The sequence below is a fragment of the Acomys minous genome (genome assembly GCF_964271855.1).
Source record: "Acomys minous genome assembly, chromosome: 3".
Lineage (NCBI taxonomy): Eukaryota > Metazoa > Chordata > Mammalia > Rodentia > Muridae > Acomys > Acomys minous.
Window position 1 is genome coordinate 126,422,213 of NC_140485.1, and position 21,576 is coordinate 126,443,788.

Sequence of the window (21,576 nt, forward strand, 5' to 3'; positions counted from 1 at the left end):
TGTTGATTTTTTTAAAAAATTAGAAAACAGTGTCATATTTTTGTACCGCACATTTTATATTTATTTGTAAGAAGCTTTGGAAGTAACTATTAGGAATGCTTTTGTACCTCTAGATCTCGTTCCTCTAAATATATGATTGATACTCTCCTGTTAAAAAGCATGGATCAGACCCATAAATTATCTTCACAACTCAGCATAGGATGATTATTCTTGTACTTCTACTTTTTTTTCAATTTTTACTGAAGATGGAAGATGAGAATTTAGCCTCCATATAACCCTTCATCCTAACACAGTTATGTCAAACAATATTAAAACATTTAGTTATGGCTGAAAGGAAAGACCCGATTCTACAATACAAAGGAAAAGTATTTTAGAGAGGAAAAAAATCTGCATTTTCATAGTGCATTGCCATTGAATTGCTCTATAAGCAAATTATTGGGCCTGAAGATGTGGCTGTGTATGCATTTTAAAGGATAACAACGTCAACAGCATCTTTGATTTAGTATTAAAATAGTGCAGGAGACATCTCTACATGTTGGTGTCTTACCCTTGAGTGAGTTTCGTTGTTCTTAAACCCTTGTCAGTTAGAGTCTTAATCACCAAACATTTCATAGGAGCAGGGAGAAAGTTTATCCCTACTTAAAAGAATAAATGTGCCAAAGACATGTTGTTCTGAGAGTTCCAGATTTGCATGGGAAAGCTCATGAGGGAAAACAGTAATTGGCTCAGCGTGAGAAATGGATAGACTGTATTTTAAGATAATTGGAGACTGTCTTTTATGTGTTCTCTTTGGTTTAGTTTTGATTTCACATCCTTTAATTTGTTGCTGTCTCTTAATTTTTTTTTTTTCTCAATGTAGTCTAAAGAAGTAAAACACTTCTGAGGGCCTCATTACTACACGTGAAATTACCTCCTTCAGTATCAGTGATGCAATTTTTCTTGTCAGTCTTAAGGAAGAAGACTGTCTTTGAGCAGGCTTTTATGTTTTAGCAACTCGACACAGCAGGGACCCTCAAAGTTCACTTTTGGTAAATTCAAATACAATGTCACTAACTCCTGTAGGCGAATATCTTAAAGTGCCAGTCTTTTCCTCCGTCGTTTTCTTCTTCCCTTCAACATATACACAATTTTCAGGACCCTTATATGCTTTTTCTTGTTCCTACGTGTAACAGATTTTCACTTGTAACTTCGTCAGCATGTTGCCTTAAAACCATTCCCTCCGCAGCTTTTCAGTCAGCAGTGGCCAAGCTAAACACTCTTTCGTTTGCTGAGAACACGTGAGGGTCCTTACACATTCCACTTCTGTTTCCTTTTGTAAAGGTGCTGAGACGTGAGCTAAAGGAGAAAGAATATTCTGTGCTGAATGCCGTAGACCAAGCTCGAGTTTTTCTGGCTGATCAGCCAATAGAGGCCCCCGAAGAACCAAGAAGAAACCTACAATCAAAGACAGGTGAGACTGGTTCTCCCTTTGTCATAAGAAACTCATGTTTTGGGGGGGGGGGGGGAAATAACAACGACAACAACAAAACCACAAAATAAACAAGTAAGTGGCATTTTCCTTGCAGCATCAAGCATGTAAAGATTACAACCTGTTACATCTGTGTATTTCTTAACTCTGAAACAGAAACTAAATCCCTTATTGGAAAATAGCAATTTATCACATAGTAAACTTAAGAGGAAATTTGGGCTGTATCTTGGGACCAACATATCATTATTAAATTTTGCAGTGTTGCTAATAAAATATTTCTTGTATATTAAAAACAAGCGTGCAGGGCTGGAAACCTGGCCCAGCATTTGAGAGCACTGGATGCTCTCCCAGAGGACCTGGGTTCGAATTTCAGCATCCATGTGGTGGGTTACAACCATTGTAACTCCAGTGCCAGGGGATCTGATGTCCTATTCTGGCCTCTAAGGACACTGGGTACACACATGGTGTGCAGACACACATGCAGGCAAAACACATTCATACACATCATATAAAAGTAAGTAAATCTTTAAAAATCATGGTGCTCAAAGTAATTTTCCATCATTCACTTTGCACAGGGAAAGCAAGCATATAGAGTGCCTCACTGTATCTAGCAGTGCGGTTCACAAGCAGTCATTAATTACTTGTAGGAGGATGTAGTGAGAACCCCTCCCCCCACAGAAGCTGGAACTATGTGTGTACAGCTCACCCCCAACGTGCACACAGTGCACTATCTCTTCCACTCCTCTTCTTCCACTGTCTGAGGAAGCAGCCTGCTCAGAACCCAAGTCAGGCGGAGTCTCCCACCTCTTATCAAACTGAATCACTCACAATTATCATTTCTATCCTTGTGAAGTCAGCTCTTCAGAGTGCGAAGAGCTGCTTGGCCCTTTGCTTCACTGGGCTCTGTGGATCAGGAAAACAATTTGCATCCGTATTAAGCATGCACATACACTTTCTCTTACCGTGATTGCATAAAAACTACCTCAGGGCATCTCTTTTGCCCAGTATTTGCATTATATTCAGTGTTTTAAAGAATCTAGACGTGATTTAAAGTATATAGAAAGCTGTGAGTAGGCTATATGCAAATACGGTGCCATTGCCTCTGAGGGACTTAAACCTCCACTGTTCTTTGCCAGTAAGAGTATTTCCTGGGACATTTATATTATTTACACACCCAGAGAATGTGCATGCGTGTGCAATGCCTGCATGCTGCTATTAAGTCTGGGTTCTCAGCCTTTTGTGCATGGTCTTGGGATAGTTTTAGGCAGTCATCTACTGTGTTTTTCTTTTCTTTTCCTTTCCTTTTTCTTTTTTTCTTTTCTTTTCTTTTTCTTTTTTTTTTTTTTTTTCTTTGAGCTGGGGTCTCTCACTGTATAGGTCTGATCATGCTAGAACTCACTCTGCAGATTGACCGCTTTGGAATTCACTGCCTCTGCAGTGCTGGAATTAGAGGTGTGCACCACCACATCCGGCTGCAGTCCTTACTATCTGTAGCACTTGTCTTGCTGCATGTTTTTCTCACCTCTGTTTGCAACACATAACGTTGCTCTTGCCTTACTCGCTCTCCACTTTAGTCTGTTCTGATGACGAGCGAGCGACTGACTCTCAGAATCCAGTCGTGTCCTGATGAAGCCCCCTCACTGATGTGCCGCTGGATGCTGGAAAAGTTCTTGGATCTAGCACGACATTTCACATCTGTGTAGTCAGAGCTTTCCCATGTAGTCTTAAAGCCGCCTTACTGTTTCTTCTACTGTTGTTAGGTTCTAGTGAATCCTGACCTTCCCTTAGTGACTGTGGATCTGTATTGTCATGGTTATTCTACACGATCCTATTTTGTGCGTTTCCTTCAAAATCCTTTGCCAAAGAGTGCTTTAGAGATTGCTGATGTCCTTTAAGTACTATGTCTGAGTGGAGAACATCCGTAGAGGTGAGCCAGCCCAGGTCCACCTAGGGCCCTGAGGGGAAAATACCTTTTCAGGTCCCAGCTCCACCCTCTTCAATGTCCCAGATGCTGCTGTAGGCTTTGCTCTCTCATTTTTTTCCAGGACACTTAAAGTTTCCTTTTTTTTTTTTTTTTTTTTTTTTTTACCCTGAGTTGAATGTTTCCACGTTAACAATGCTTTGCATGTCTGAGGCACTGGGTTAGACTCATAGAGAACTCTGTATAAGATGTGAGATTAAGAACTAGCTTTATTAATTATTCTGCCTTTACCTACAGTCTCCTCCAGCAACGTGTATATGAGACAAACAGTTTAACAGTCCTTTGCCGACAAATTTTAAAGCAAAGGCAATGAGCCAAAATATAGAGAATTCTCTGGAAGAATCCATCTCCGCAGAACTTGCTTTTCTTCAGGTCTTCAGTCCCTAACAGACCTGCCGCTGTGAGAGACTGATGAGGAAAGCAGGGCTGGGTGGGGGCTTATTGACTTTTCAGGTGAAATGTAGCCAGACTCCCAGCTACTTAGAGCAAGAGACCAGTGTTTATGCAGTGTGTGTCCGTCAGCAATCAGCAGCCTCCTGGGGCTGGTATCTACTTTCCTTCAGTCCTTGCACCTTGCCCAGGAAGTTCGACCACTCCAGTTGTTTACCCCAGAATTCTTGGAACCACTACAGAATCCGCTCCATGAGTGAGTCCCATCACTCTTGAAACCGCACCAGAATCCTGTACCACTACATCTCGCCCCGAGCCAGCACCGCTCCGATTGCCCCCTCGGATTGCCCACTGTCCTTTCAGCTTGGCTTCCTGCCCTGTCCTACTTCTGAGACATTTCCTTCCCAGCAGCCATAATGAGCAACTGAAAATGTGAGCGCAGCGACTTCACGTGAGACTCCTTCGGGCGGCTCAGAGCTGCGTCTGTCACGTGCTGCATCCGTTCTCATCCTCACTCTGCTGTGCTGGCTGCACTGACAGTTCTTGGGCATTCAGAGTCGTTCCAGTCTAAACCTTTGTGCGTCTCTTCCCACTTCCTGGAGCATTCCTGCTCCTCTTCCAGACCCCTGTGCTTACTGCTGCCACCAGAACCTCTTCCTCCACCTCCCACCCTCCCCACCTCTCCCTCCTTCTCTCGCCCACCCTCCTACTCCTCCCCTCCCTTCCCACTTGGGTCTTTCTCCAAATGTCATGTCTCTCCTTAGTTTTTCTCCAGTATCCTCTGTTATGAAGTCTCCTTTTCTTCTCTGTATTTCCTAGTATTGGTTGTTTAATATGTTTTATATTTGATGTTTGCCATACATACTCTCATGCCTCCGCTTCCTACCTTGAAGACAGGACTTTTTTTTCACAGAGGACTTTAAAAAATGTGTGTGTGTGTGTGTGTGTGTGTGTGTGTGTGTGTGTGTGTGTGTATGTGTGTGTGTGTGTCTATTAATGTTTGTGTGTTGACTCAGACTTTGGGGAACCTGCAAAGTTAGAGCGTTTTCACTTCACATAGTGAGGCAGATGTTACTATAGTTTCACGTGGTCAAATCTGGGAGAAAAGTGGTGTCTATGGCCTCATGGTGCCTAGCTTAAAGTCTTGCACAGGGATGCTTTTCTTGTCTTATTGCTACCCCAGGACTTGGCAGGAAAGTGAGGGAGGATGTTGATGTTGAGATGCTTTTGTAGTGGTATCATCTACTGTCACTAAAGTGACACGTGCTGTTGGCTCTCCTTGGTAGTCAGTCATTTAAGAGTTTAAAAGATACTTTCCTTTGTTCTTAGATTCAGGATATTTCTCAGGTCTAGTTTTCAACCATTACATCTGGGAACTGGGAAGAGAAAAATGGTTCATGAGTTTAACTTCGCAAGGATTTTCTTTGTGTGTGTGTGTGTGTGTGTGTGTGTGTGTGTGTGTGTGTGAGTAACCATTTTCCAACCCTCTCCTTCCTTGATATTCTTTTCTGTAATGGTAGTTGATTTTACCTGCTGTTAAAAGTAAATGGAGGAAAATTATCCATAATAGCTTTTATTCTTTTGTTGTTTACTGTGTCTTATGCACAACTGCTATTAGAAGCAGAGACTGTTTGAACATTAGTCATCTCATGAGATGCTCAAATACTCAGTGTTGGGGGCATTAGTGCTCACCCAAACCATATTATGGCTCTTTGGTTCTATTTAATAAGCAGTTTCTGAATATACTCTGTGCATTGTGCCCTAGGGTACAAGGATAGATTCATCTCTTTTTAATTCCAGAAAATACTTTTTTCCATCATTTTTCTCTCAAATGTCTTTTTCTCTTGCAAGCTCCATTCTCCTCATTTCATTTTTCAGTTATCGATTCTATTAATAATTACCATGTTGTGTATATTTTTGAATATTTGAAAAGCAATACCACCCAGTGTTACCCTGTGTGTGGGTGCAGAGGTCTTCTCTTGTTGTTCTTTCCCTCTTTTTGAGACAGACTCTCTCCTTTTTACCAGTAGCTTTTGACTCAGGTGTGTCATCTGGCCAGCAAGCCCCAGGTACCTATATGTCTCTGCCTACCTGTCACTAGGCTTACAGGCATGGGGTGCCACACCTGGTGGTTCTGTGAGCTCTTGAAATTGCATTGAGGTCATCTTGCTTGCATGCCACATGCATTGCTTACGGAACCATCTTCCCAGCCCCTAAATGATCTGTCTAAAGCCCAGAATTGGCATTTGTTTACAATAGGAACTGGGCTTCTCCTGCCATGGAAGACTGAGCAGAGACTTGGCCTCAGCTTTTCTGTCTGACCCTGTCTCATGCGACTTGCTCTTTGTTCCATGCTTGATCTCCACTGGACATCAGACTTAAGCTTTTTGCAGCCGTGACCTGTCTTGTCTTACTCTTGACCTTGGCTTTTCTACCCATAGTCCGTCTACTCTGTTTTCCAGCTCTTTCCTCATATGCTGTCACAGCACTGACTTGTCCTACCTAACCCTCTCCCAATCTCAGCCTACTCTCAGTGACTTCTTAAATATTTTGCTGTCTGATTTCTTCTGTGATCCCCTGGCACCTTATCATGAATCGAACCATGTCACCAAAGTCTGTCTTAGAAGCTTAGCTCTTCTTGGGGCTTCCCTGACTTCCTGTTTATTGGGGACCTGAATGGCTAGTGACCTGAGCATCTACAAAGGATATAATAAAGGGAACATAGAGGTCCCACTGGGTGCAGCCAAACTGTCAGCTGCCTCCTCAGAGACACAGACCCATGTGGTAGACACGTTGTAAATGCTTGAACCCCATGTCTTATGAATTGCGAACAAGTAACAAAGTAGAAATGACAAGGCAGGGACTAGGTTGACAGAATGGCCACAGCCAACTGACAGAAACGAGGAGAAAGACAATACAGATACCAGATAAGAACTATTAAATAAAACAAGCTGGACTCGCCATTGAACCTTTTTCCAATCAAGAAAATCTGAAGCTATGAATTGTGGTTTATTTTTGAAGACAGGGATAGGAATCCATTGGAAGAAGGTTTAAGAAGTCTTACTGTTTTAATAAATTTCCTTCTAAATATTAGAACCATAGAGAAATTGGAAAACCCAGCTAACAGAACAACCTATTCTGCTTATACACGATTCAAGTAAATATTTATAATGGAACTAAAGTTACATTAATAATTGTAGGAAACTTAGAAAGCTTTGTGTTCAGTCCTCTTGTTTGAACAATATGGAAGTAACACCATTTAATATATCATATCGACATATTTTTCCTTTTAATGCAAATTGCTTTTAGTTGATTATTATCATCCAGTTTGTAATGGAATATAAATACCTTATCATTTCTATTTTTCTCTACTTTTAAAACGGCTTTTGTATTCATTCTTTGAACCAGATGAATGTGTTAGACAGATTATAACATACCATTTTTATTAAAAAAAAAAAAAAAGATACAAGTGCCAAGAGCATCTTGCCTTGCTGACCAAGGTCATTGAGATAATGAAGAAAGGTGCAAGAACAGCATTAAGCCTGAGCGTATTGACCTTCCCTCGGCCCTGGGTTGTCACTGGCTTTTGGCCCATCCCTGTAATTTCACCCCCTCCATCTTTGCTCATGCGGAATCTTCTGGCCACTGACCTCCTCGCTCCTTCTTGACTTCCAGTGTCAAGAACCTCTCAGCCTTGCACACATATTTTGTGGTTCTTTTATGTGCTGCCAACTTCCCCTTGCTGACTCATGGGAATCCTGCAGCTGATTCCCAGGCTGTGTTAAAGATCTGTGCACTGTGGGATTCACAGCCAGGGGCAGACTCTGCCCTTTCACCCCTCAGCTCTAGAGATAGCCAGGGAATATATGGCATTTCCCCAACTGTTCATCATGTCCAATAATAATTACCAATGTTTTATAAAATAGTATGTTATTTTTTTCATTAATTTTCCCACAAATCAACTTTAAAAATAATTCCAACTAAAGCTTTTCTGTTACCATGACTACAGTTTCATTCTGTTTTGAGAATGACTTTTGCTTTATCCTAGGCTCATCAACTTTGCTTCATTTAAATGACATTTGCAAACAGCCATAGAAAAACATACTTCTTAATGTAATGTGTTTATCCGTGTATACTTATATGTTTTCTGTATGTGGGTGCTATACATATAATTAGTTGCGTGTCACTGGACCTTGGGGTCAATGGTTAATAATCATTTTTTTTCACATCGGTGTTTCCTCCTTAGTTCTTTGATGACTAGAATAGGTGTATTAGCAGTCTTTGTTTTATCTCAGAGCATACTGTAGCCTTTGAAATACTAAATGCTTTATCATGTTTCAGAAATCCGAACGCCATCAGTGCTTCTCTCCTATGTGGACTCATAAATCGAGTGATATGGCACTGGTTGATAATTGCTGTGGGAAGGCACAGCTCACTGTGGGTGGTTCACCCCAGGGCTGGTAGACCTGGGAGCTATTAAAAAAAAGTAGGTTGAACAAACCATGAGGTCAAAGCTAGTGAACAGAATTCCTCCATGGCCCCTGCATCAGCTCTTACCTTCAGGTTCCTGCCCTGTTGGAGTTCCTGCCCTGACTTCCTTCAGCAATGAAGTGTGACCTTAGAGTTGTAAGCTGAAGTATATCCTTCCTCCCAAGTTGTTTGTGTTTATGGTGGTTTTTTTTTTTTTTAAATCACAGCAATAGAAACCCTATGTGACAATGGAGCTCTACTGGGCTTGGTGTGATAGGCTGAACAACAGTGTTATCTTTTGGAGAACTATAGACATGTCTCAGAATCTAAACCATATCTTAACTCTACGTCAGTCCATTTTATACCAGCAATGACAATGACGAAATTGTACAGGTAAAATCTTATGATCACTGAATGAGTGAGGATGTGAAATTATCATATAGCAGGTCCTTTTGTATGACTTCTCCAAGTAACTTAGGGCTCCATCGTTTCCTTGCAGCTAGTAAAATGAGGCCAAATTACACATTACCCAACAGAAATAATTAGGCTATTAAAACTAGCAGGTGGTTTCCCCCCTCAAGGCTCTCTTTGTTTGTTTTGCTAATAACAGATTTATCAACTCAAATCCCTTTGTTTTGTTAGGACCCTCTGCTTCTAGCAGGCCTCCACCCTCTTAGACCCTATTAACCCCCCCCCCCCATAACCTGGCCACAGGAGGAGCAGGAACACAGCTGGCGGCTGCAGCTGAAGTGCCACCCATGAGCCTGGTCTTCCTGGAGTCCTCTCTACCTCTCTGCAGGTTTTCCTTAGCTTTGCTCTTACAAGGGAGGGGCCGACCGCCTCTTTACATCCGGAGTCTCCATGAAAAGCTTCCCCTCATTCCCACTGAGGAACAGGATTGAGGGTTCCTAGGATTGGGAGGTTCCCATTATAAACATGCTGTGGACAGAGAAGACAAGTGAGAGATGCTACATAGGTTCTCCCAGCAAGCCGGCACTTACTAGATGCCAGTGCTGGGCCAGGATCTGTCCCAAGAAGCCTCCATGCTTTCAATTCTCTGTCAGCTCTCTGTAATCACAGGGTACACATTTCCTAAGTCTATGCAGGTGCTGGGCCAAGATTTGTGTCATTAAACTTGGTGCTTGTAACCTCTGGAGTTTTTATCTACTTCTGTACTTACTAGTATTTCTGTATATCGAGCAGAAATAAGAGTTATTTTTCCTTTAGGAAACTTACAGCATAATTAAATGTATATAGCTCTTCTTTGTACCCACTGTTACATTTCCCATACTAAAATACCACACTGCTTGATAGAGTCACACACCAGTTCACTGACTCCCTGTTACTGAGGGAGAAGGTGTTTAGGCGATATTAGAATTTGTCTTTAATTTTCACATAAAAAGTTGGAGTATAAGCAATTGCTTTCAGGTCTGTAGAGCACAGCAATAATTTAATTAGCTTCCCAGGTTTAAATTAGATGGGTAAAGTTGTAATGCATGACAGGACATAGAAAAACATGTATCTCTCTTTTGCAGTGTTCTTAGCTACAGAGCAATACCCGGATCCTCCCAAAATTAAAGTTCTGTAGTGTCTGTGTGCATGTAGTGAACCAGTCTTGGATGAAGAAGCCCCTGGATTGGGCAGAACTTCTTTAAAAAGCAAAGTGCTTTTCATGGTCATATTACTACAATGAAATTCTATTTAAGAAAATAAGTCAGCATTCCTGATAGGAGAACAGAGGTTAGTGTGATGGACAGAAAGGTTTTTAAGAAATTGCTTGCCATCTGCTACTTTCCCCAGTCAGGGTTGTGACCATCAATAAAACACATTTGCCTCATAAAAAAATATAGGAACAACTTACAGGGATGTATTTTATGGAAATCTACATCTGGGGTGTAACTTTCAGGTTTTAGCCTAAAGGGCCCCTGTGCTGCCTTTTGTCATTGTCATTTCTCAGTCGAGAACTAGAAACTTCTGAGGTGTCACCATGGATAGAACATATAATGCCAGCAAATATCCCTCTTCAGCTAACTTGCTGCTTATTTTAGTGGTACATAAACATAAAGCATGCTTAACTTCTTTAATAAGAATGGCTAAGCTTAGGTAGAAAGTTCCTGAAATATTAAAGTTATGGATCACTAGCTTCTGTGTGTAGCAGGGAAATGGCCCAGAATGTGGGGAGAGATGGACACTAATGTGACAAGAAAGGTTTTATCTATCTTCTATCTATCATCTGTCTATCTATCTATTTATAATAAACTACATATAGTAAGAACAGTTGTGGGACAACCAAAAGAGCCATATATAAAAGTTACATTCAAAATCGTCACCTCATTTGTATTCGACAACTTTGAGGAAAATACTATCGATCCTATCTACGTGCCTGCATTTCCTACTTAAGTAGTAATTTTGTCCCTGATGGGATTGAAGACTATAGAGTTATAGTTTCACAGTTAGGCTTAAGTTGTTTAGGATTTAAGAAAATGTTTTAGGGTCTAGAAAGACGTTTCCTAAGTTATTAAATACAAGATATGATAGAGAATGAATTGGGTACAAAACTTGAAGGGATTTTAAATCAATGGCTCCTGTCCTGATTCCTGTGTGAGTGTGAGGCTCCTGTGCTTTGATTTCTTGTGTGTGTGTGTGTGTGTGTGTGTGTGTGTGTGTGTGTGTGTGTGTGTGTGTGGCATGTTTATGAATATGCCCCTGACAGTAGAGGGCAGAGGACAGCATTAGGTCTCTTCTTCTATGGCCTCTTCACCTCAGTTTTTTTTTTCTGTCCACTTTGTCCACTGAACCTGGAGCTAACCATTCAGCTAGACTCTCTAGTCAGTGCTCCAGGGATCCTCGCATCCTCACCTCCTCAGCCTTGGGATTGCATACGTACTGCTACACCCACCTTCCTGCGTGGGTAGTGAGGATTCAAACTCTTTTTTAAAATAATATATTTGATTAATTTATTCATATTACATCTCAATTGTTATTCCATCCCTTGTATCCTCCCATTCCTCCTCCCTCCCATTTTCCCCTTACTCCCCTTCCCTATGTCTGTGACTAAGGGGGACTTCCTCCCCCTGTATATGCTCATAGGGTATCAAGTCTCTTCTTGGTAGCCTGCTATCTTTCCTCTGAGTGCCACCAGGCCTCCCCATCCAGGGGACATGGTCAAATAAGGGGCACCAGAGTTTGTGTGAAAGTTAGTCCCCACTCTTATGCTTTTGTCTCAAGCATTAATGACTGAACCATCTCCCAAGCCCCTATCTATTGATTTCTTTTAAAGATGGGAAAGAACATTAGAATCGAATAATTTCATTTCCTTTTGGTTGTTCAGTCAAACATGGACCAGGAGAGCAATTCATTGCTTTATCCGTACTCACGGGATGCCTCCCATGTGCCTGGTGGTATTAAAGGTACTGAGGATACATCTGACAGCATGCTGGGATGCCTTGTCCTGCTGATACTGATGTTTTCAGTATCTTCTCCTGGCCCCAGTGACCTGCCTAATGATGTCCAATGGGACAACAAATAAATCATAAAACTGTTGTCAGCACAAGGACATTCGGGGAACTCATGGCTGCCCTCATCCCTGGCTGTTGATGGCATTAGTAGTCTCCTCGCTTAGTTGCAGCTCAGCACTGGCTCTGCATACTCTGGTCCACTTTGCAGGAAGAATACAATCTCAAGGACCACTAGTGATTGTCCAATCAAGAGTGGCCTTGGTGAGGTCCTTGTTCCCCAGGGAGGTCCATGCACCTGGTTCCTCCTCATGCCCCTCCTCCTGGCCCTCAGTACTTTGTCTTCTGCAGTTTTGTAAGATATTCCCTACTTCTCTTTTCTTGGACACTTTTAAATTTCTTTGACTATATCTACATCTTTCCCCCTCATTCCTCCTCTTTTTCCTGCTCTCAGATTCCCCTCACCACCTTTAGCCTATCCTCGTTGAAAGATGAACTTTACATATTTGCACGTTGATCAAGTCTGAGTGGCCTCCACTTGTTGTCATCCTTATAATTTTACTAGGTGAGCATAATTAGAAGTCTTCATCAGCTGAACGCACTTGATATTCTTGAGATCTGGTTCCTAATGAACTGTTGTTCTCCGTCATCTCACAGGATAGGATGTGGACAGGATCTTCTTAACTACTAATGGGACATTTTAGAGAGATAATTATTTAATCAGGATATTTAGGAGTGGAAATGATATATTCCCCATTATTTTAATCAGAAACACCTTTTGATTATGAAGAGAATGGAAGGACTGTGAAAAGAAAGAAAAAAAATAAAGAGGTACTTTATGTGTGAATATCAGTAGGCAGGCAAAGCCTGTCACTACTGCCAGCACTCTGAGGACTACAAACTTTTGGTACCTCCACTCAGATAAAACTAGATTCCTAAGTGTGCCACAGGAAAGAATTTGAGGGTGATGCAGTCTAAGGTGCAGTATATTAGTTGACTTTATTAATTATTTAGAATGACAAAGTAGGAAGAGCGCAGACATCTAAGACATGAGTGTGGCCTTAAGAGTCATATTCAAGTATCTTACACACACACACACACACACACACACACACACACACACACACACACACCTTTCAATGGATGTAATTTGCAACAAGATTTAAAGATTAAAGATTAAACCTAGACCCTATGCTCAGGTGAAGTCAATAGGCAGCACAGTCTCCTTGTATGTTCCAAAATATGGGGAGTAGGAGCTACCTCTGACATAGACGCTGGTCCTCACTTGTTGATCACTTCCCTGTGGTGGGGCAGCCTTGCCAGGCCATAGAGGAAGAGAATGCCAGAAGTCTAGATGACGCTTGATAGGCTGGGGTCAGATGATAGGGGAGGAGGGCTCTTCCTTCCTGACGCCTAGAGGAGGGGGCGGGAATGAGGGAGGGAAGGTAGCATTGGGAGGAGACCAGGAAGGGGGCTACAATCAGGACGTAAAATGAAAAATGAAAAAAAAATTTTTTAAGGGAAAAAAGATTAATGATTAAGCCAAAATTAAAGGTGACATTTAAGAGGTAAGTAAAATAATAAGCTAGTTTACTTATTTCTCTTATAGAATTTCCTTTAGTAAAGGAGATTTCAAAGTGGTTTCACGATGCTCACTGTTTACTTTGGGCATGAGACATGAGTGTTAATACATTGAAATCCAAGAGTAGAGCACGCTAGCTCCCCCTCAGTGAGCATAGCTTATTGCCATTATTAACATCCTTGTCTGAGGTAATTTTTGTAGACCCTACATTTTCTCTGTAGACAATTTTGCTTTTATCTTCTTGAGTCTCAGCTATGCAAGCAGGAAAAGCCAATCAGATTCCAGAGCGAGAATCTTCTTTTACATCTGGAGTCTCTTAATCTAGTCCCTCTTCCCATTTGTGACTCAGGAGCAACAAAAAAGAGCCAGCAAATGGTTTCTCTTGAACTCTCATGGCCTAATCAACTGAGTCTATGGGGGAAATCTCTTGAGGCGTCCAGATCTCCTAGACTTATAACTGAGCTGCCAACATAAGAGCAGCATCTAGGAGGGCAAAACTAACTTCTATAAGAATTGACACTCTGTCTCCTAAACTTTTCTTACAAGGAATTGTGCAGCAGTGAAAGTCCTACTTGCAATCTTTTTCTTTGTCCCTTTTAACATAATCTTTTTATGTTTTGATGAAATATAGTAGACTGTACAACATGGGGAAAAAGCACATAGTCCAACTCAGATTGGGAATGGCTGTATATTAAGTGATTTTTTAAAGTTTTTTTTTTAATAAATAGCTTTACATGGGTGTGAAAGGAGGGAGAAAAATTAAACAGACATTTCAAAATGAAATTCAGTGTTGTTTTTAAAAAGTAACACTAAAAATTATATTCACTGCAAGTCAGTGACAGACCTGGTCGTCTGTCTGGATTCTCAACCAAGAAGGAAAGAAATATTTGTGACATAAATATTTTGACTCAGTAGTAACAAGAAGTAGAGGTTGGGTCAGTACAATAATTAAGAAAAAAAATATGACAAAGTTAGGAGATCTTCCTTAACAATAAGACCAGGGTGATTCCAATATGTGACTGTCATCACTTTATAAAAAGAGATATCTTTAAAATAAATATTTTTCACAAGCACAGAAAGGGAGAATGTCTGCCTTTCTTAAAATAAACACTGAGAGTAAAGTGGTTTCCTAATATATATATATATTCCATGTGGTTTGCTCTGGGAAAGACGGGGAGGAACAAATCATGTAGCAAGCCCAGTACTCAAGCAACACCCATGCACAAGAAGGGAGTGGCACTGCTGCTTCTTGGCTCCCGTCCTAGTCTGGCTTTGCTCCCTGCAGCCTTTCTTCCCACGGTATAAAAGAGCCCATTATAAATGGAGGACACTTTATGAGCTCACTTGAAGAAATAAACAGAAAGGACTTTCTGAGTTTTCCTCTCATCCCCTGTAGGTAGCCCAGGCTAGCCTCCAACCAAGGGCAAAGATTATAGGCATGTGACACCCTCCTCAACTCCCTCCCCCTTCTTCTTCTGCAGCACAGTGTAGACCTTATTGTTGAAAATAATAAAATAAAAATAGGAAGCAGTCAAAACATCCATACTGTGTGATGGGATGTAGAATATATAATCAAATGAACCCAGGCATGTAAATAGTAAAATTTGAATATGATTCCACATTTAAAATTTGGACAGTTTGATTGCCAGGCCTGAACTGAGGAGAACTGAGAAAGACAGAATGAAAATATACAGACAGACACTGAGGGGGAAGGCAAGTGACGCAGGAAAAGCTAGCTCTTCTGGTCTCAGAATTGTGGGCAAATAGATTTGGCTACTGTTTTGGCTCCCTGGCACCAGCCCCTGTTTCTGCTTTTCAAATGCAAATCAGGATTCCCTCTTATCCCTGAGCACTGGGCCTCCTGTACTTAGAGGCTGTGTTCTACATGGGATTGACACATCAACCCAACTGAAGGGACCAGGGCATCCTTGTCAGTATTCCAGTAAATGAGGCAGGTTCAACAGACAGATGCTGGAACCACTGGGCAGCATGGGCGTCTGTCCAAGCATCCCCAGGTCTGATGCGCCAAGTCAGTCCGCTTTAGCTTTGGTCCCTGATACCAGCTTCTAGAAAGTAAAGTTTTAGCCAGTTCTCACAGTAGGGCTTCTCCTAGTAGACCAGGCTAAAGAAGGACAGCTCAAGATGCTTCTCCACTCAGGGCTTCAGAACTTACCACAGAACCTTTTGATAACTTAAAAGAACCTTTATCCATTGATTTTCCAAATGGGAGGGTTTTGTTTTTGAAGAATTCCTTCTAATTCTTTTCTGCCTATTTGAAGCCTTTTTTCTTCTGTTTTATTCCACCACCACCCCACCCCCCAGGTTGTCCTAACCTGTTGCTTCGTTTCACATGCCCCACAAATGCGGAGAGTTTTGGTTTCCTTTAGTTTGCTCTGCTCTTGTTGCTTCAATTGGACTCACTTGTGTTCTGACTCAAAAGTGCTTAGTGGGCACAGGTCCTCTGTGGTAAACAGATGGTGAGATTAACGTGGAGCTCTGCTGCTCCTCTGGGGGAGCTGCTTGCATGGGGATTACGTGATAGAACAACAAAAGGACTGCGCTAACAGAGGCGGGTACCCTGAGGACAAAAACATGGCAGCCAATAGGAGATGTTTTGTCCCGGGATGAGGAAGCTGTGTGTGCCCTTCAGTGATGTGCGGTGCTATTTAATGGTTGACTCAGAAACAGTTTTTACTTTATCCAAGGGAAACCACTGAATAAGCTGTCCTTTCTACAACAGGCAGATTCTCCCCATCTTGCACCGCCCCCCTTAGCTATGGAAACATAAGCACTTAAAATACATTCTTCGAAAAGCCCCAGTAACTTATTAACCAGCACAGGTGTAACCCTTGTAAAAGTTGCCCCATCTCTCCTGGGGCTGCCAGGAATGAGATTTTCATCTTACGCATAACCTTTTATATTTATGTAAAATATAAAATATAGGTGTTAGATTTGGCAATTTACAGATGTCCCCAAGGTATAAGGATTTAAAGGAGGCTTGCCTTTTTAATGACGTTCTGAATGTTTTCCTCCTCTCTGGAGTCTGGCAGTTCTGATGCGTGAGTTGCACTATTAGATGGTCTCTCTAAGCTTCTTGGCTTTGTATCCTGAGTGTTGTTTAAAGCTGGCTTTTACTTGTTGCTATTATCAGTGTGTGTGTGTGTGTGTCTGTGTGCATGCACATGTGTGTTAGTCTGTGTGTGGGGACGGGTCTGGCATATTCAGAGCACTTTTTTTTATACTTTCTCTTTTCAGCCTCAATTCACTTACCCAGCAGTGATTTGACAGCACAGATTTGCGTTTCCTGAATGCATCATGGACCATTTGGTTGCAGCCTAAGCATCAGTGTTTAATTTTTTTCTGCAAAATTAAACAAGCATACATAATCTGTCCCTTTAAATTGTCTTTTGGATCACACTTAAATGAGGACAGATAGGCAGGCAGAGTTTTTTTGGTTTTTTGGTTTTTCTGTTTTTATAAGGTTGGATGTTAACGTTTAGACGGACTTGCTTCAGTTTATTTTAGGACAAAATTTATCTTGTGACCAAGTTGAATAAACTATGTTTTCCCAAAGAAACATTTTGAGGCGAAGTAGGAATTACTAATGCTGTTCATGCTAAAAGGTAAGATATTATTGCAGATAAAGGCTTACAATGAGTTATTCTGAAACATTTGGGGGGATTCAGTGATGGGAGAAGAGAGCCGTGCAGCCATTTGTTGCAAGCACTTGGTGCTGAATTCTGAACATTATGAGACCTTTAGTATTTTGTTATGAAGGAAGCTTTGTGTTCAGTGAGCTCACCCAGCCATAGGGTCATGCTGGGACCCTATCCATATTCAATATAGGCTAAGCTGCAATACTTTGAGAGTCAGATCTAATAAATATGCTTTTGATTTCTGGTATTTCTTTTGGGCTTAGGATGGGCTTATCCATAACATACCTTAAGTCCTGGAGCATCTGTATGCACATCTGTCTTAGATGAACCTGCCTGTTACCATGACTGTGTGCTTGTGACCCGTCTCTCCGTTTCTGGGAAACACTCAAGAAGATGTGCTCAAACCAGTTTGATTATAGAGGGGATCCCCACATGTGGAGGATAGAGAGCCCCAGACATTCTGCAAACCTGGTTGGCCTACCTTGCGAATCACTCTCTGTATCCAACTTTATTCTTTTGCCCTTGTCTTGTTGGGTTCAGCATTTCTGGCCCTGGACTTTGGACCTGACTTTGGCTTCCGTGTTTTATCTTTTCTTCACTTCTGGATTGCCACTCTTTGCTTCCGCCCTTTCCGTTGGGAAGGCCTGGTTTACTCCTTATACTCAGACAGCCCTCTGGGCTCTGTTGCATGTCAAGGATGGTCCTGCAGTCTTGCCGTCCTCCAGGTGAAATGTGGATAAGCTTTCTGCTTCTGTAGCTCTGGTCTTCAGAAAATGCCCTTTGTTAAACACGAATAACCAAGCAAATTCATGGATGCTGACGTCTCTAATATGTCATATGCCTTGAGTTTCTTCTTCAAAGAAACATGATAAATTAATCTTATATTGAGAAATTAAAAATACCCTATGGCTATTCTCTGCTAATTATACTTCTAATTCCTCTTGAGAATAATGGAATTTTAAAAAGCTTTCTGGATTTTTACGTAAATAAATTATGGTAAAGCAAAAATGTTTTCTTCCTTGAGTTAACTTGCTACATTTCAAGGCTTGCAAGTGTTAAAGTACTAAAATTCAGAAGTCACCATGAACTGTAACCCATTTACTAATCTGAGCAAGCATTTTTCTTCTCCTTTTGAGTGTATGTTTCGAGGTAACTATGGCTTACAAGTAAAAACACAGAGAAATTTCCTTCCTCTGACCACTGTAACTGAGCCATTGTGTACACCAGTAACCCCTTTACAAGTGAGAGTCACGCGTGAATGCGAAGGATGAATGTATAAATGACTAGACACCCAAGCTGTACCTTCTCCTTTTTAATCACAGAGCTGACTCCTGAGGAGAGAGCCCAAAAGCTCGCCAAAGCTATGCGCAAACAGTCTTCTGAAGTCAAAGAGAAGTGGGAGAGTCTAAATGCTGTGACGAGCAACTGGCAAAAGCAAGTGGGAAAGGCGTTAGAGAAACTCCGGGACCTGCAGGGAGCGATGGATGACGTGGACGCAGACGTGAAGGAGGTGGAAGCTGTGCGGAATGGTTGGAAGCCCGTGGGAGACCTGCTTATAGACTCGCTTCAGGATCACATAGAGAAAACCATGGTCAGCACCGTTGCCTTCGACAAAGAGTATTTAAGGAATGTTTTGTTGTTGCATAGAACACAAATAAAGAGGCCCACATATAAAACTCATTATAAAAGATTCTTATGAAGCTGCCCCTACTTCAGCTTCCCACCCAAGGCAGGAATTAAGGCAGATGTTTTCCATATGTATCATCTCCCCCCAAAACACTAAGGTGTTTTTTTTTAATGATAATTTAGTTTATTTAAGCGATTTAAAAATTCCATTCGAGTATCCCCATTTAAAACAAAACAAAACCTCCCCAAACTTTTTAACTTCACTTTGTTTCTAGGAATGCTCTCCATTTCATTGTTTCATTTTCTTTTGTTTCCCATTCATTTGTTAAAGAAATTGAGTGTTTATTTTGTAATGATTCCCACTGCCTAGATGGAACAGGATCGTACCCCTGTGGTACAGCCTACAGGTTCTGTGTCCTAGAAACTGGAGGTTGGATTTAGAGGTTTAATAAAAAACAAACTGCTTTAGTGGGAATTCTTATCTATAATTTCTATCTTATTGTCTGAGTAAATGAAACATGAATTTAGTTATAAATTCCATTTGTAGTCAGGAATTGCCCAAGGTTAAGGATATTAGTCCCGTGGTGTAAATCCACTTTGGTTACTCACTCTACAACATCTTCAGGGGGGAAAAAGTAACAAAATTTAGGAAGTCAAAGACACAGACCACAAGTTTCGAGTAGCAAGGTTTTTATCATCACGAAGCACACCAGAGAGTGAGCCATGATGAGAAGGGAAGAGTCCAGCACTATCTACCATGCCTGGAATTTTTATTGCAAAAGGAGTACACATCTTTTGTCCACAGACACTGGGTAATGTTCTTTATATGAACGGGGCTGGGTAGAAATACAAGATCAGGGAAATTAATACTTGGGCCCGTTATATGAGTAGACAGGAGTAGCATTTATTAAGGCTTACTACTTTGTGCCCTTTTAATCCTAACACCAGCCCAACAAGATGAGTAATATTTCCTGAAAACAAAACTGAAGATAATTTCTCAAGTCCACCCAGCTAGTTGCGTGGAAGAGTTCCTGTGATTTTTTTTTTTTAATTGTCCTTCTCTTTGACTGCAGAGACCTCTTTTGTTCTAATGTTTTCCAACACAACCTTGACCAACTCTTTGGATTTAAATTCTCTAAAATTCAAACACTTTTAAATTTGAAACTTTTAAATTGAAAGCAAGAGTTACAAAAAATATTGTGTTTGCCAGTTTTGGTGCAAATGTATCTGGCAACTCTATAAGTTAAGTAGACCTCTTCCAAAACCTGTAGTATCCCCCAAAAGACATTTCCCTGAATGTGTGTGAATTTAAAATAGTCTAAAAAAAAACATAGCCAATCATTTATCAGTGTGGCTTTTTAAAAAACTGAGTACTATGTAGTGATTTTTCCTATTTAGTGTAGTATTGTATATTTTTCCTATTTTAGGTAGTGTGGGCTGTATTTGGTGCCCTGTATATTTTGGGCAAATGGAGCACCATTCAGTTGTGTGAACAGCCTTCTTTTTACTTTTTATTGAACTCATTCCATATCCCAAATAGGCCTCCATCTTGGAGACTTTCTGCCTCACCCTCTCATATAGCTGTTACTACAGGCCTTTGGCAACAGACCTGGCTTAAATAGTTTTAAACCCTGAAAAATCTTTTTGTAATTTACAAAATGCAAGTGGTATCAAACACCACCACCACCACCAAAATGCCTCTAGATTTTAGTGGGAATTTACCCATTTGATTTTAAAGGTATCACTTTATAATTGGGGATAATTAATGTTGAGAAAAATGAAAATTTGTGCCTGGAGAAAAGACCCAACAGTTTGGGAATTGGCGGTCTTATTGAATTAAAGGGATCGCTTGCCTCTCCAGGCAAATACTTTTGTTCAAATCCACTTAAAATGGGAAGCTTAAAATAGCAGCAACAGCAACAACAACCACAAAGGCAATTAATAGTGTAATGGGAAAGAATACATTGGATAAAAGTACGTTTACATCTTAGGAGGTTAAAAACATAAAAATTGAAGTCTCACCAAACCAAACAAAATACATTCAATGTCTGTGGTAGTTCACAAGTTACCTGTATTATATCCCATGTCTTACGGGAGCTATACGGGAAGGGAAGAACTAAGTACTAGAAATTTCTAAATATTAATAAATTTGTCACAGCAGCACTAGAAAACCAATCTTCAGGAATAACAAAATAATTTCAGTTGCTAAAGTTATCTTTAATAATGCTGTTTTCTGCATATACACCTGGTACCAGACGGGTTTGAGACGCACACCTGCCAACAGTCTAACGAGCACCTTTGATAGTAGCAGATGTTTCTGTTTTTATAGCAGTGAGGGCCACGTAGGCTCTTATTCTCTTATAGGAAAGCTCAGTCAAAACATGATAAATTAGGTCTTTATACAAGAACACATGGCAGTTCTGAAAGGGATTTATAACTGGATTTATTTCAAGCCCCTTAATTTGGAAACTCTTAAAAGGCAAAAGATAAACTTCCTTGATAGAAATGTTCCTCATTGCTGTAAAACGCCTCGCCATAAAAGTGCAAACAGAGCCAAAAAGACTGTCTGTCAAAGCTCTGTTAATGTTTTCACCTATGACTTGAAACAGGGGGAAAAAAAGTATTTTTACACAGTAAAAGTTTATGCTTCTTTATTGTTCCTTAAGATAAAGAGCAATCCTGTCTTGAAGTTATGCATGAAGTTACGATCAAATTATAAAACACCTTTACCATCTGTTGATGCAAAACTAGTTATTATTTAAAACTGTAAAACTGTTAAATAGCATGTTAATTTTCATTTTTAATACCTAAGAACTAAAAGGATTTTGATTTTTAAATCTGGATCCTTTTTTTTTTTTTTTTTTTTTTTTTTTGGTCTCTGTAGATAACTGTGAAAGAGAGCATTACTATATCAAGCTAAAATCATGGTTAAAAACACTAGAAACATT

At 40.7% G+C, this 21,576-nt stretch overlaps 1 protein-coding gene across 10 annotated transcripts in view; it reads left to right on the top strand.

Annotated features, from left to right (window-relative positions):
* Positions 1 to 21,576, top strand: part of UTRN (utrophin) — a 490,767-nt gene that overhangs the window by 374,185 nt on the left and 95,006 nt on the right. For all 10 annotated transcript variants that reach the window (XM_084777015.1, XM_084777016.1, XM_084777011.1 and 7 more), the window contains 2 exons: positions 1,321 to 1,450; positions 18,325 to 18,593. In XM_084777015.1, the coding sequence (XP_084633141.1) occupies positions 1,321 to 1,450; positions 18,325 to 18,593 (399 nt within the window). The remainder of the gene's footprint in view (positions 1 to 1,320; positions 1,451 to 18,324; positions 18,594 to 21,576) is intronic.